General features: G+C 35.6%; 1 protein-coding gene across 2 annotated transcripts in view; it reads left to right on the forward strand.

Moving 5' to 3' along the window:
* The window catches only part of LARS2 (leucyl-tRNA synthetase 2, mitochondrial), an 83407-nt gene that overhangs the window by 2666 nt on the left and 65282 nt on the right, over positions 1 to 15459 (forward strand). For both annotated transcript variants that reach the window (XM_041407889.1, XM_041407890.1), the window contains exons 2-5: positions 263 to 513; positions 2363 to 2491; positions 11716 to 11807; positions 13639 to 13699. In XM_041407889.1, the coding sequence (XP_041263823.1) occupies positions 280 to 513; positions 2363 to 2491; positions 11716 to 11807; positions 13639 to 13699 (516 nt within the window). In that variant the 5' untranslated portion in view covers positions 263 to 279. The remainder of the gene's footprint in view (positions 1 to 262; positions 514 to 2362; positions 2492 to 11715; positions 11808 to 13638; positions 13700 to 15459) is intronic.

Here is a 15459-nt window from a genome sequence, read left to right on the forward strand (position 1 = left end):
TGCAAGAATTTTATTTTATTAGATAAGGCATCTAGCACAATAGGTTTTGTTCTGTGCGAGGCCACAGTTAGTTCTCTTGACTAAAAATTACATACTTTTATAATTCAGACACAGAAAAAAAATGCAAGTTCCATGAAAAGCAGCTGAGTAGTCTAAGTCAAGCTAAAATGGTTTAATAGCTACCACTTTTCAGTATAATCATAATGATCATTGAGTTCTTGTTATGTATTGTGGCATGAAATGCACATTTTTGTCGTTTCAGGTACCATAACCTTAAGAATGCAGTCGGTTTATCAAAGAGTTGGCCCGTGTTCCTCATGTTTGAAGAGACAACTAAATGGCTTTCTGGGATTAAATAAATGGCAGAGAAGAGTGGTTCCTGCTTGTGTGAGAACGATTTACAGTGAGACGGGGAAATGGGAAAAAAAATATGGGTTGGAGACAAGAAAACGTGTTGAAAGTTGGTGGTTCCCAAGAATAAAGGATCAGTTCTGCAGAATTTCAGAAACTGATGTAAGCATTTTGAAAAATGTGGAGATTACGTGTTTATATTTTTGTTTTCTTAGAATGAAATTAATTGAAACTTACTTAGTACAAGTGGCTTATAATGATTAGATGTGCATTACATTTCAGGGGAAAATACTTTCATGTAGATTATTGAAAACCATTAATGAAATAAGTAAACAAAAATAATTTTAAAAGTCCTGAGGAAAAATACTGTAATAGGCAAAGTATAAACTTGTAAATTTAGGAAGGGTTTAAGTAATCAATTCTTTCTTTGCGTATTATACAATATTTGGCACTTAATTATTTAAAGTATTAAAAGAAACATCTAATTGTAACTTTTGTAAACAATTTTCTCAAGGTTCTGTTCCCCATGTTATGACAAATCTATTACACTACTCACTAAAATCTGTGTTAAGGGAAAATGCTTTTTTACTATTTTCTGGTTTACAGTCTCATAGGAATAGTAAGTGACTTAAAGAAAAAAAAAAGTTTTCCCATGCAATAAAAGATCTTGAAAACAGCTGTATCGCAGTCTCTGACTCTTTTTGCCTTCACAATTATTCTGTCATAATAGATAAAAAACATTTCTGTGGCTCTTGATGTTTTTTTGTTCATCTCCCTTAAAATTTGCCTTTTCTCTGACAAAAAAAAAATTATTCTATCAAAATGTTGAAGCGAGAAAAGAGCTTGCTTTTTCTGGGGAAGAAAACTGAAATGATGTGCATGAGTACCTGCAGCAGGGAAAGCATTCATTAAGACTTGTGCCTTTTATATGCATATGTACATGGGAGTCATATGTAGCATATGTATGCTAAGTTCTAAATTGTATTTTTAGTGATATTTTGTTTTATCCTTACAGTTGAAGTAAATTTAATAACGTATTAAGAGGCAAATAGTGTGTAGTGCTGCAGTGAAGTACTCAGATTATTTCTGATTTTGCTGTGATTGAACAAAAGTGATAAAGAAATATTGTTTGACAAATACTAATAGAGTTTTATTCCAAACAGTGAAAGCTGAAAGCTGCCTGTAATTTTTTTATTATCAAGAAAAATAATACAAGAATTTAGCAAGTATCAGTGGTACTTGATACTGTCAATGTATCAGTGATGAATTCAGTGGCAATCAAGATGTATTAGGAATAATTGACGTGAAAGAGGATTTCTGATTTCTTTGTAACTTTTGTCATTTTAATTAAACCTAAGTAAATGAAATTTTCCGTTTCTTTTCATTATGCAAAATCTTGCTTGTAAGATGTGTTTGAATCTGAGCATACATAGTGAAACTGAAAGTTTCCCTTTAGCAGATGTTCATGCAATTGCAAATGATGTAGTTACTCTGGGAGTTTCTGCAGTTCAGATGATGGAAAACAACTGGCCAGGAGTGAGCTCTGTGTTTGTTGTAGATACAAAGTAAAACATTAATTATTTAAACTGTAATTTAACGAGAATTTAAACGAGAGCAATTTAATCTGCTATGTTTTCATGTTTTTGTTGGGGCAGACTAAGAACACATAGATAATCAGTTGCAGATGCTACAGTGGCAATGCTGCTCTGTTAAGCTTCAGTTCTGTCAATATAGCTTGTTTGAGTAAAAGTTAATTAATTTTCATAACATTTAAGTGCCATAGAATTTTCAGTATAAATTGACGAGATGGCAGCAAAGTCTGGTAAAACACCTCCATTTACAGCCCCAAAGAATTTGATCCAATGAACGTTGTCAGTGCTCACTTGGATCAGTTCCAGCAGAACTGTGTTTCTCTTTATGCTGTCATGTAGTAGTTTATAATGTGCACATGTACTTGTTCAAGTGAAATGCTAACACATGTAGTTACTAGTTTCTAAAAATTTCTTTCTAGAAATCAAGACCAAAATTTTATGTGCTTTCTATGTTCCCATATCCTTCTGGGAAGCTTCACATGGGCCACGTTCGTGTCTACACCATCAGTGATGCAGTAGCTCGGTTCCAGAAAATGAGAGGGATGCAGGTAAGAATAGATCAGTGGTAGGACTGGGTGGGGGTTTTGTATATTTCAATATCATAATTGATCAGGAAATTAGTATTTTACAAAATCCATGGAAGTGGAGTATGTGCTACAGGTGTGTGGATAATTACCTGTGAAGCTTTGAATATTAAAATTTCAGAATTTTATTAAAGCCAGTGGTATTCAGAGCTCACTGTTGGTAAGAGTGGTTAGAAGCTACCTCAGATGATAACAGCTGCTGCTCTCTGAGGTGTCTGATTGTACTGATGTGTGGCACAGTGTCACTGAGACCTCTGGGCCACACAGTTTCTGTGAGAGGAGGCTGAAAACCCTCCTGCCAACTGGGTAGGACCAGGGGGAGGAAAATATGTACCTGGCAAGAGAAAGTAGATACCACCAAAATCAACTGCTTTCACCTCTTCTGCTCCTGAGAACCAGATCATGTCATTTGTCAGACACAGAGGGACAGCCTGTGTGCCCGCTGCGAGAGAAACCTCTCTTTTCTTTGTGACTGCTGCAAGTCAGATGAACAGAATCATGCCACACGTTACATCATGTGTGTGTAGCTGAGAGTTTCTGTTCTGTAGCATCTGACCCCTTGGCTTGCCCATTTCAGCATTGCTCATATATATAAAATGTCTTCTGAAGGTGCAGGCCTACGAGGTAGGCTAAGTCTAACTTTCTTGCTACATCTGCAAGGAGAAATCCCATTTTCCCTTCCACATTTCTCTGTTTCCCAGTCTCCCCCATGCCTGCCATAACTTTTCTTTGCTGCCTTCTGTCTCTCCATTAGGTGGAAGGGGTAGCTGAGAGCCTTGTCCCTGCAGTCTGCAGTGAGATCCTGGCTGGCATTTTGCAGTAAAGGCTGGCAAGGTAAAATTTGAAGGATGTAAGGAAGGTGTAGGAGAACTGTGGCCTGAGTGACAGCCATATTACAGAGGAAAGACATTTGGTAGAGGGAAAATGTGAAGAAGCTGGGAAAACAGTAGGAAGGAGGAATATGGAAAGAGAAGGGAACAAAAAGAGAAAAATAGTATAGGCAAGGAACTAGGATGACAGGAAGGAGTCTCTCTATTGTTCAAGAGAGAAGGAGCAGCTCAAGAATATAGGTATCAACCTCAAAAAAGTACTAAGAAGATGAAATTGAGAAAGCATTGTTAGTTGCTGGTTGTGGTACTAAGTGCAATTTCCTTGCTGCAAATGCTGAAGTGTAGCATTTCCTGGATTTGTCACCATCTGTGAGACTCTGATAGGTATCGTCACTGCATTATTCAGCGTGCTGCCTTTCCAAATACTATGTGTTTTTTGCCAGTGATGAACATACAATGCACTGAATACTTGCTGTTGCTTTACAGATATGCATTCTTAGGCTTCAAAATTGCAGGGAAAGGAAATAAACGCCTTAGACTTTAAATGAGAAGAAACCCCAATGTCTCTTACAACACTTACCTTTCCTGACTCCTCTGAATGACCAGAACTTGCATCTCACTAAAAAAATTGAGCTAACAGAGCATTTGAAGGGATGCTTGATTCTTGCTTGATGTTAAAACTATTGATGAAATGTCATTTCAGAATGTAGCCATCTCTTATCAATAGCAGAGAAGGTAGCCAGTAAATTGCTGTTCAGAAAGAAGAAAATTTGCTTTTTCTTGTACTTGTGAAAGTAAAGTGAAAATAATTATCTACATCCAGTAGCATGCTCTAGTTGTAAATTTTTGAATACAAGGTAAGTAAGCACCTTTAATGGAAATATTTGGGAAAAGTAAAAAGATAATATAATTCCAATGAAATGCAAGAGCCACCATGTAAACAAGTTTTTATTTCCACATTTGCTTATATTTTTTCTAGAAAAATTTTTCCAGGCTTTTCAAGTTTTTACATCTTGCATTTCAGCATATTTTTATATTTCATGTAAAAATTACTTTGAAGAAGTGCCTGTAGAACATGCTGGATTTCTAAAAATACTTGTATCTTCTGTTACGTTAACCAGTTTGAACATCTATTTTTGACTAAAGGTGGGCAGCCAAAGAATTTAACTTTCATTTACGATTAAGAGACATTAAAAATCTCTCAGATGATTTTCTGGGTATGTCAGATTAATAGACATTGTGTTATTGATATGCATTAACTTGCTGGAACTTACATTTACCTTAAAGAACTTCTGCTTTATTACCCATGGTAATTTCTCCATCACTTAGAATTAGAGTCTGTATAATTGATTTTTTCTTTGCCATTAATTTATCAGCCTCTAAAACCTCTCTCTGCCTTTTTCATGGTTGTGCAATCTGCCAGAGATTATTATGATGTTTAAGATACTGTGATGATTGTAGGCTAAGACATCGTTATATCATAAAATTTTATATATTCCCTAGAAAAACTAATTTGTCCCTGTATTCAAGGAATTACTGGAATTCTTCAGTATTTAAAAAGAAAGAATGCTTTAGAAACAGAACTGTTAGTGTGCATAATTTGGAAGATCCATTGATCTTCTATTTCGTTCTCAAAATTCAGCTTTAATATTGCATGTTTGAAAGCTTAGGGAATGCTCATTTTTCTCCAATCAAAAATCTGAGTGGAAGTGAATGCATTTCAGGCATTCAGTGCAAGGTTAGGGTAAGATTTTTGAGTGGCAATGTTGTTTAAAGTTTGAATCCATCATTTTCAAATTAAAAGAAAAGTGTAAGGCAGTGAGAAATGATGGACTGTTAAAATGAAAATTACAGACAAAACCATTCAGATTTACAGTTCCCAGGGAAAGCTTCAGACTGCAATGTATATTTGTTATTTAAAAAACAAATTAAAAAACAGTGAGGGGAAACGTCTATCATGTGTATGTAGTTGACAAGAATATATGATTAAGAGATTAATTTATGTTGAATATGGTGGAGGTATTTTTCATAAAGAATACCTTAATGAAAAAACAATAAAGTAGTTACATATTGATTTACTCTGAACAAGCAAGAATTGGCCTATATTTGGTAATATTTTAGTGAGGACAGGCTAGAATACATTTACAAAGGGATTAGAGGTCCTTTAGACCTTCCTTGGAATGCAGTTGTGTAATATCTTCATATTGGGGGTATTTTGAAATTTTAACTGGGAAAGTTTTTAATTATTTGGATTCTGTTGTGGTTTTGGTTTTTCTAAATGTAACTTTAGTATTCAGTTTTTTCAGTTCCATAAGGTCTGATTTTGTTTCAGTTAAAATATTCTTGAGAGGTAATGTGCACTGAACTCTACAGATATTTCTCATAAACCTGTACTGCACCAGGACTTTTAAGTGTGAAAATAAATATCTATTGCTCTTTTCCCCACCTTGTTTCTGAAAGAAATACTGCTTCAATATAAAACTGTAGATGAAAGCATTGCAAAGCATTGTGTTGTTCCAGCACTCACTCCTCAAGGACCTGTAGGCAGTGCATGGGAAGCAAGCTGTCATGCTCTTGGATTGGGCTGCTGGATAAATGATTTGTAGAATACATGTGTTTTAAGATAACTTGTTTACATTTTGATTACTGAAGATGAGGTTTGAAGTCTCTGCATGGGAAATGTAAGCTCTATAGATTACTTAGCATGACTGCACAGAGCTTGGCTTTCCAGAGTGTGTTAAGAGTGACATGTTTCTGGTGATGTGTAGTTTCTGGTTGTGTTTAGTCTGTGAATTTACATGCATGTTGTGAATTAAAATGTAGGAGTTTTGTAAGAAGTGATTTCCTATTAATTATTTGAGATTGCTGTGTAGAAATGATAGAGATATTAATGGTGATTTTCAGTATGGCAGATTTCCAGTGTACTATTGCTCTGGGAAAAAGTATTTACCATTACTTTATCATGCTATCATTAACATGTCTTTGATAAATTCCAAAGTGGAGAATTTGTGCCTCTCGGAGGACTGGGAATAATTCCCTTAGTGATCAGTAAACAGAGTGATTCAGTTCAATAGTTCTTGTGATATCTTGATAATGAAACTGGTACCAAAGCAAGGCAGTCACATGTGAGAGTTGTACAGAACTGAGAACAGTCCTTTCTGTAATCAAATCAGGGTGAAATTCCTGCATGCTAGAATCACACTGTACTAATTATTTCTTAATTTATACTTAAACTGGGATGGATGGGATTAGAATATAGTCAGTGATATTTCTGCAACACCCCTAAATTACTTGAAGAGCATTTTCTTTTTATCCATAACATATCTTCTTTTAAATTTGATGTATTTTCATGAATTATTTTCCCTTTCAGCAGTGAATTTTAATACTCTTGAAATTGCAAAAGTGAATGGTATTGAATCCAGACAGGCAGGTTTAATTAAAACTCTGTAATTAATCATCAGCAGGATGAATTATTTTGATACAGATCTGTTTTCTGATCATCACTAGCTGCTATTCTTCACCTTCTATTTTTTTTTGGTGAGACTGTTGTGTCCTTTTGTCAGGTTATTTTATGTGGTATAAAGTAGCAAATATTACAAGTATTGTGTGTGAATTGAATCTTATTTAAATTCAGTTTTCCCAGAGCCTGTACTGAAGGTGTTAATGAGCTCACTCAGTTTCGTTTTGAAAGAAAAAGAGAAAATGAGATATAATTTTAAATATAATTATGTTAGACAAGAATGTGTGAGATTAAGGAGGCAAAAGATAACTTTGTTCTCAAAATGTGTGTGTGGTACTCTGTGGATGTTGAGTAATATCTCATATCTTATATTCTATGAGAATAAAAATAAATGGGCATTTATGTTTGGATAGAAATCTGTATGGTTTGATTATTAGAGAGTGCCTTCTCTAATATGCAGCATTATGTTGCAGAGAAGCATTGAAATAGTCATTTTTAGAATGTGCACACTGATAAAAATTCCTTATTTTTATCTTTTTCCAGGTGTGTCTTATCTGCTTGGGGGAGTTGTCTGTTTGTTTGTTTGATGGTAATTTTTACTTGTTTCAGTGATGTCTATTACCTGTAATGTTTAAAAGAGAATCTAGGCTTCACACAAGGGGAGGTCTTGTATTTAAAGTATGCTGTAATACGTCAGTTTACAGCAGATTTCCAACACATTCAGCCCACTGTGGGCAGCCAATGGAAGGAGCAGCCATCCTTTCTATTCCCCTCTCCAACTGCAAGTCCTCACTGTCTCATGTGTCTGTGATTGCACAATTGCAAGATCCGTGATGGAGCTAGGGGTGTTTTTTGGCAGCTGGAAGTTGTAATCATGGATTGCCTGTTTTGCCAGCCCTTTTTGGTTAGTTCATGTCGAGTGTGTCATGGGGCTGCAAGTAGGGATAGGAATGTAGACTTTGCTGTATCAATTCAAACCACTAATTTATCAGCAAACCTCTTAATTTTCATTTCTGGTCATCTTCTTTTATTACACATTCTCTGAATTAAATATATTTATTTGCAGACCTTTCTGACACTGAGTCTGCCATCTTTCTTAAAATTTAGAGTGCACTGATCTGAGTGTAAGAACAGTATGTCAGCTGCCTGGTCATAGTTCTGAGACACACTGGGTATATCAGGAGAGCCAACATGTTCTTTGTGTCCTTACAAAGACTGAGGAAAATTCACTGAATCACCAGCCCTGGTTATGCTGATGGAGGCTTAGAGCTGAGTGTTATGAGATCATTGTCAGCTCTGTGTTATATAGTACACTGATCTCACCTACTGATGTCAGTGTGATGAGCTGATTGTTACAGCAGTGAACAGATGAGAATGCTCTGAGAGGAAGAGCTGAGATCTCAGCATTGAATCAAGGGAGTTTCTGTGTCTTCCTCCCCTTGGTCCCACAGTAAAACAAAGAGCTCTAGCCATCGCTGACAACAGATATTTGACCATCCTGTGGAGTGATTCTTAAAAATGCTTCAAGCCACAGTCTTTAGGATCTAAAATGTTTCAAGATGCAACTGTTTTCATTTTTAATAATTTGTTCCTAAAAAGACCATTCAGTGTGGTAGTTACTTTGTTCCCTACACACTATTTAATCACTTCATTGTAACGTTTTTTGCTCCCATGCACACTGTATTAAGTGGTAGAAAATGTCTGTGTTTTGTAGTTGATCCTGCATGGTCATGTGAGCTTTTGAGGATCTGAAGTTATGCTATGTGTGTTCAAGACTAACCTGGGAGTTTTCAGCATGAGGAGTTCACCTGTTTCATTGTGAGGAGAAATACACAGCTGCCTTTGGTGATAGCACCGCCTTCTGCCATTGTAAAATGGCTGAAACTACAGCCTGCCTTTTTTTACCTGGTGTAGGCACCCTTAACAGGAGTTATGCAGCCTCCTGTTTAAGAAAATACAGTCATTATTTGTTTTTCTTTCTCCTTGAGGCTTAGAGAACTGATGCTTGGAAGAATGGTCACTGCAGTGAGCAGAATGGATCCCTCAGTTGCATAAGGTTTAGAGGTTGCTGTTGAAAGCATCAAGTCAGCATTCAAGAAAGTGGATAACTTGTTTTTCTTCTGCTCATCTGTGCTGCTACAGAGAGCAGCTAAGTTTTCTTCTAGTTAGAGCCAGTGACCAACCCATCAAAGAGCTACAAGGAATAACCCTTTCATCTTCAAAGCTGCTTTCCATTTTTTTCTTCATATTTTTAATTTGTTTTGAACATTCAAACGTTCCTTTTTCCTTTGTGCCAACTTTTGACATGTTAGTTGCATATTTTCTTCTCCGCTTCCATTTCTCTTCAGATTTTTATCTTGAATAACTAGAGTTAAGATGTAATGTCAAATGTTGCGTGGAGACTGGCATTTTTGCTGCAGATTACAGCCAGAAGGAGCTGACCTGTTGTTTAGACAAATGCATTTCACAAATCTTTCAAGCCATTCATGGTAGAGAAGTAAAAGAGACAATAAACTTGAAATCATTTTCTAAACCACTGTGCATATTACATTCATCTCTATAGCAACTACATAAATAGATCTATCCTGGAGGCTAATTTGAGGATATTTTTAATGTCTCTTTAAATTCAGTTTTCTGATTGAAAGTTGAATTAGCATACTTTTTCAGACCTTTAGCTTGGGGAATGTTATTGGTCGTTAAATTGAACTTTTGAATATGAAGAGTGAATATGGTATTTTTGATAAATGCTAGAATTTCGAAGATCTGTGAGCACAGGTTGCTCCTTCCACTGCTGATGGTACAGTGTTAAAATGTCTGCACATGAACTGCCTAGAGCACCCATCTGCCCTTTTGGGGAGTCTGTAGCTGGTAGTGAAGTTGTTTTTCCCGCATCGTTTTGCTCAGGAGCATGAGAAATGAGATTGTGCCTTGCGTTTGTCTGTATCCAGGAGATCATTAGAAGCCAAATTTTACAAAAATTAACCAAGAGTGATTCTTTCTAATCTCACTTAATGTGCATCAACTTGTAGTAAGACAGGGCATTTGTAAGAATGTAAAGGCAGGGCATTAGTCTAGGGCATTTAAATAGAGAAAACATATATTATACATGGAAAAAAAAATCTGCTTTTTTCTATCACATCTGTCCAGACATAGGTTGTCAGCAATACTAGCGGTCAAAAAGAACTGAGCTGCATAAATTAATATTTTAAGATGTCCATTAAAAATTCTGTTGATATTTATAGCTTATGTAAAGTATAACTCTCTTTTCTTTCATACCAATAGTTTTGACTGGTGGGTGGATGGTCAGGGAGGGAAAGGGCTGGGCAGAGATGTGCTTCAATGGGGTGTTGAGAAGTGCTTTAGGCTCCAGCTGACATTTTCCATGTAAACTCCCGCTCTATATGTGAGGAAATAGGCAGTTAAGACTCATAATTTCTGATACTGTGGTGTGAGGAATAATAGTTTGTCTGATAGGGAAAGTTTGTAACACAGAATAGCATTCCAATTCTGTTAGATTTAGACACCAAAAATATGCTGTGCATAGGCCCTTATTGGGCTGGCTTGGATCACAGATGATCATAGTTAATACCTTTGGTTTTGTTGCTGTACCAGTAATGATAGACAGCAGGTTCAGTTTTAGATCAGTACTGAAAATGAGAATGCTGAAGAGTCACATCTATTAAATCCTGTTGCTTTTACACTGTGTTGGTGCCTAGGGCATCTTTATAAACATGTCTATAAAATATTTTTTATGAAATATTACATTAAGTCAGAAGGTTGGAAAGCAGTGGCAAAGAAGAATAAAAATAATTCAAAGCAGTGACAAAAGTAGCTCTTATGCTTCTAAAACGAGGAGATTTTTCACATGGAGATGTATTATGAGATTAGTATGGCTGTGATTGCTCTTTTATGGCTTGTTTGCTTACATGCCACTAAGAAACACATTCTTTATATAAATAGATATTTTAAGGGGTAAAAATTTTGATTTCTTATGACTTGTAAAATGTTAGTCATGTTTTGCTGTTGTTAAATTTGTGTAATTTTAATAATGATTATTGAATTTATAGCACATTTGTAGGTTAAGAAATAGAATTGGCTTTACCAGGTATCCTGTATATATGTGTTTAATGACAGCATCTTAAGTAATGGCCTTACTTTTGTTGGTTATCAAACAGGTTTTTTGAATACTTACCATATTGCTAGATTATTTTTCTAAATAATGTGCATGTTAACAGAAAGAATACATCTCTATTTCAACAGAAATTGTCTATTACATTTTGTAGTAAACTTTTTTCCCCACCTTTATTTATTTGTGGTCATGAAATAATAATTTGTCAGTCTGTAGTCTATATTTGCAAGAGATATTTCAGTAAAATTTGACTAAAACTGGTTTTCCTCATCTTCTTAATTTTATCTGGTGAATTTAAACTTATTGTAGGCTATTTTTCTTTTATTTTGTTTTTCAACACAAAGTAAAAAATAGTAGTCTACACATCAGTTACAGTTATAAAACTTGTTTCAACTGTTTCTACTTAACATCTTCTATTTTAGAATTAATATTTGGTTCTGTCCAGTGGCAGCATCAACTGGCTTTTACCACCACACAAACTCACAAGAGTTGGTTTTTGTCGTTGTCAACCTGATATTTAAATAGTCATGAGAGTTTATTGCATAATACTTTGAACTCTGTCTAACATCTCATTGTAGGTAACAAGTGTGCTTCATAGTCATCTTTTAAAGCAAATCTGGCCATAGTTGGCAGGTTTGGAAGAAGTTCAGCTCAGACAAAGCAAATGCTGGAATGCCAAGCACCGTTCATTATTCAGAGGCCTCTCAGTGTGTTGCCAATGCCCTTCCAGAAAGTTGCATAACATTGTGGTTTTTCTTTTTGCTGGCAGGTGATAAATCCAATGGGATGGGATGCATTTGGTTTACCAGCAGAAAATGCTGCAGTTGAACATGGCCTTCCCCCTGCAAGCTGGACACAAAGGTGAAATGAATTGAAATATGGCATTTTCACTGTGAATACCTGTACTGTGGCCCCCATGAATCAACAAAACAGAGCAAAACTAACATAGAAGGAAGATGGTACAGGAAGTATTTTAACAACCCTGGTTATCTGAGACCAGGGTTGACAACATTTTATGGGACTGTGCAGATGACTCTGTTTTGAAAGATAAATATATTGGGATGATTTTCAAGGTTTTAATCTCAATGACTTGTAAATTGTAAAATGGTAGAATATCAAAAGAGAAACTTTTCCCAAACACCCAAACCAGCAGGTATAAATAAATCAAAATTTCATTATGGTGAGGTAAACCTTAGTGTAGAGTACACAGTGGAAAATCACAAGTTATGTGGTTAGATTTATTAGCAGTTTTTTGTACCATGTGAGAGAGGAAGAAGATAGTTGGGGTTTTCTGAGACTGGATCTTGGAAAGTACTAAGCAGCCATTCTTGCTGCTGATTTCTGTGAACATTTTTAGGTTTAGACCACAGAATGGTGTTATGTTATGTTGTCCTAATATTCTTTAAAATGTTATGTAAGTAAACAGCTGCTGAAAATTTCTCGGAAACCAGTCTTCCTAAGTGAAGTGGTTTGTTGTACTCTGGATGCAGTAATCTATCTGTGGTACCTTTATAGGCCTTGATCCATTTCCTTCTTTGATAATGCTGTTTCTTTGGGTTTTGTTCATGTGTCTGGTCCCATCTTAAGATTCTTGATACTTTTCCAACAAAAATATCTCAATATTAAATGCTTGCAGTACTCAATTATTCAGGACTGCAAGTTTTTTCTGGATCAGAATTAAATGCTTGTTTTCATAACTGTCAACTTATCCACTCTAGGAGGATAGATACTACTTTATCTGACAGAACGTCTTTCAGTAGAAAGGTCAAAGTCCCTAAGAAATTTAATCCATTTTACAGTATATGAATGAATTCCCACCAGCTCACTAACTAATATTGTGTAATTGTGGGTATTTTGGCAAATTGTGTTTAGTACATTTTCAAACTAAAGCATCACTGTATATCCTGGTGTATCTTACTTTACATTTGTACTACAATCCATTCAGAGCAGCATCCAACCTGACAGTGTCAGAGTTGATTAATGTTTATCTATGGTGATGCTGCCACCAGAAGTTTTGTAGTTCTTTGTCACCTCCCAGGATACAAGCTCTCACCACCTCCTTTGCACTGGCTCAGCTGGTTTTGTGGGCCACAGTTTTGGTTTGATCAGCCTGTTGATCAGAGGGAAGAAAGAAATCCAGTGGGGTTTTTTTTGGAGAATTTTTGGAGGGCATATCTTCAACTGAATGGGTAGGCTGATTCAGGTTATTCTACAGCCACACAATCACCACCAGAGACACAGCAAAATACAGCCAGGAGAGCATTGCCAGAATAGAGCAGGATTAAGCTGAAAGTGGAAGTGTTCCATACTACATTGAGATTAAAGAGGGCCCTTTTACTCAACTGTAGTAAAGATAATTAAAAATAGTAAGAAGTGGTGCTTGAGTAATGCTTCCTTCAAACTACAGTGCCATATTTACTTTTAAGTTGCATTCAGATCTAGAGAAAAAAAATATATATTGCCTCATATACATAGCCGTGGGAATTGGGCCAGAATATATTTGGGGCTTTTTAAAATTATTATTTGAGTATTCTGATAATTCTGAGTTTTACTGCTAGTGAGATCATAGTGTTTAGGGGTTAACTAGTGCTTTTGATTTCTCAGAACTCTATAAGCACCAGATTTTTTATATGATCATATGTTAGGAGTATCTTAAGCTAACAATTTTGCCTTTATTATCATTATTTTGCAGTAACATTCAACACATGAGGAAACAGTTTGATGCACTAGGTCTGTCTTTTACATGGGAAAGGGTAAGATTTTCTTTTTAAAATGTATACTGCTTTATTTTATTGTATGATGGAGCATTGAGACCCATGGAGTTTCACCATTTTATATATGATGATACAGCTGTCTTTGGTAATGACCAGTTTAAGTTCTTAAACTGTAAAATTGAGCTTTTTACCAGATTTCACTAAATTTTGACATGCTGATATCATCTGATAGTATCAAGGAGTAGGAGAATCTTTAAAGTAATTTCAACTTTGTATTTGCTTTTTCTCTCTTTGAAGTATCAATTTTCTGTGTTAGAAATAAAGCAATAAACAGATATTTATGAAACAGCAATGCCTTTGTGCTAAGGTATGTGTTTTTTGAGGAGTACTGTTTTCAATGCATATGTCAAGGGTTTAAAGATAGTAAATTGAAACGGTGGCTCGGTTATGTTATTCCAAATTTTGAAGTATAAGCCTGCATTTTCATAGATGTTCATATCAAGATTTTGGAAACCAGAAATTTTATTTAAAACACTAATGCTTGAGAATCAGGTGTTCACCTTAAAAAACTTACCAAACACAATCAGACATAAGCTAATGTCGTTCTCCAGATAAAAAATAAATTAGCGTTTGAAGCGATTGTGAGGTTATTGCATTTACCAGTGAATCAGCCAGTCACTGCCTTTATGTTCTCAGCAATAGCTGCTGCTTATCACCTTAATGTGATTTTGAATAGAGTGATGGAGATGCTAATCTTGGATTTTTATAGCAGTATTGTAGATCTGAAAAGGAAAAGCATTAGTTTTCTGACAGTCTGAGACATGCCATCTGTTTTCTTTAATCATGAAGGTGAAGTTTTTTATTTGTATGTCTTGCATCCAAAAAAACCATTTTGTCACGTCTCATATATGGAAGGATTTTTCAGTATAAACCTTTTGAATAAGATTTAAGTTTTCTTGGTAGCCAAAAAAGTTGCTCTGAAAAGAAAAGATTTGTTGTGGAAGCTTCACTGCACACATTCTTGACATCTAATGTTTAAAGCTGTGGGTATCTCAGAGGTTGTCTGTATGTGTGGTGCAGCAGTATTGAAAGCAGTGGAATCCTATGTGTAGGCTGTGTTATGGAGCACACACACACACGAGTTCAGTGATGCAGGTTGCATTTCAAGAAAATAGAGAAAATTAATGTCTCATGTATAAACTTCTGTTTAGCCCTTCCATCCTGAAAAACAGATGGAAAACTGGCAGTATTGAAAACCATGGCAAGAAGTATAAGTACCCAGGGAAAAGTCATTTGTCATCTCTATGCCTATTCTTCAAGAGTTACCTTCACTCAACTGGTAAACTGTGTTTTGGTTAATGAACTTTCAGGAGTCTCTGAATACTTGTGGAAAAGGCTTTGATACCCTATTACTAACTCCATTTGAGATGCTGTGTAGTTGAAATGCTTTAGAATGCTCTAGGGACGCATAGTTGGTGCTTTTGAAAAGTAAGATTTTAAAACAGCTGAAAAATGTTCCTTGAAACACATGTTAGAGTTTTTACTCGTTAGCTTATGAGTTAAGTTTTGTTTTACTTGGAAAGCCTGCCATACTAATTGGAGTAAGAGTAACCTGAATGGTAGCCATAGAAACAGATATGTTTATTAATTGCAAAAAAATTAATGAAGCCCAAAATATTATGTGACCTCCAAACGCACAGATATTTGAGCTGGCCAAGAAAGAAGCACCTGTGGAAATGGAAGGGCTAAGCTGTGTAGCAGGGTGTTTTACAGGCTGATAAAGCCTGCTTCTCTGCAGG

This window comes from Onychostruthus taczanowskii, unplaced genomic scaffold (assembly GCF_017590055.1).
Source record: "Onychostruthus taczanowskii isolate IOZ18803 unplaced genomic scaffold, ASM1759005v1 scaffold28, whole genome shotgun sequence".
NCBI lineage: Eukaryota > Metazoa > Chordata > Aves > Passeriformes > Passeridae > Onychostruthus > Onychostruthus taczanowskii.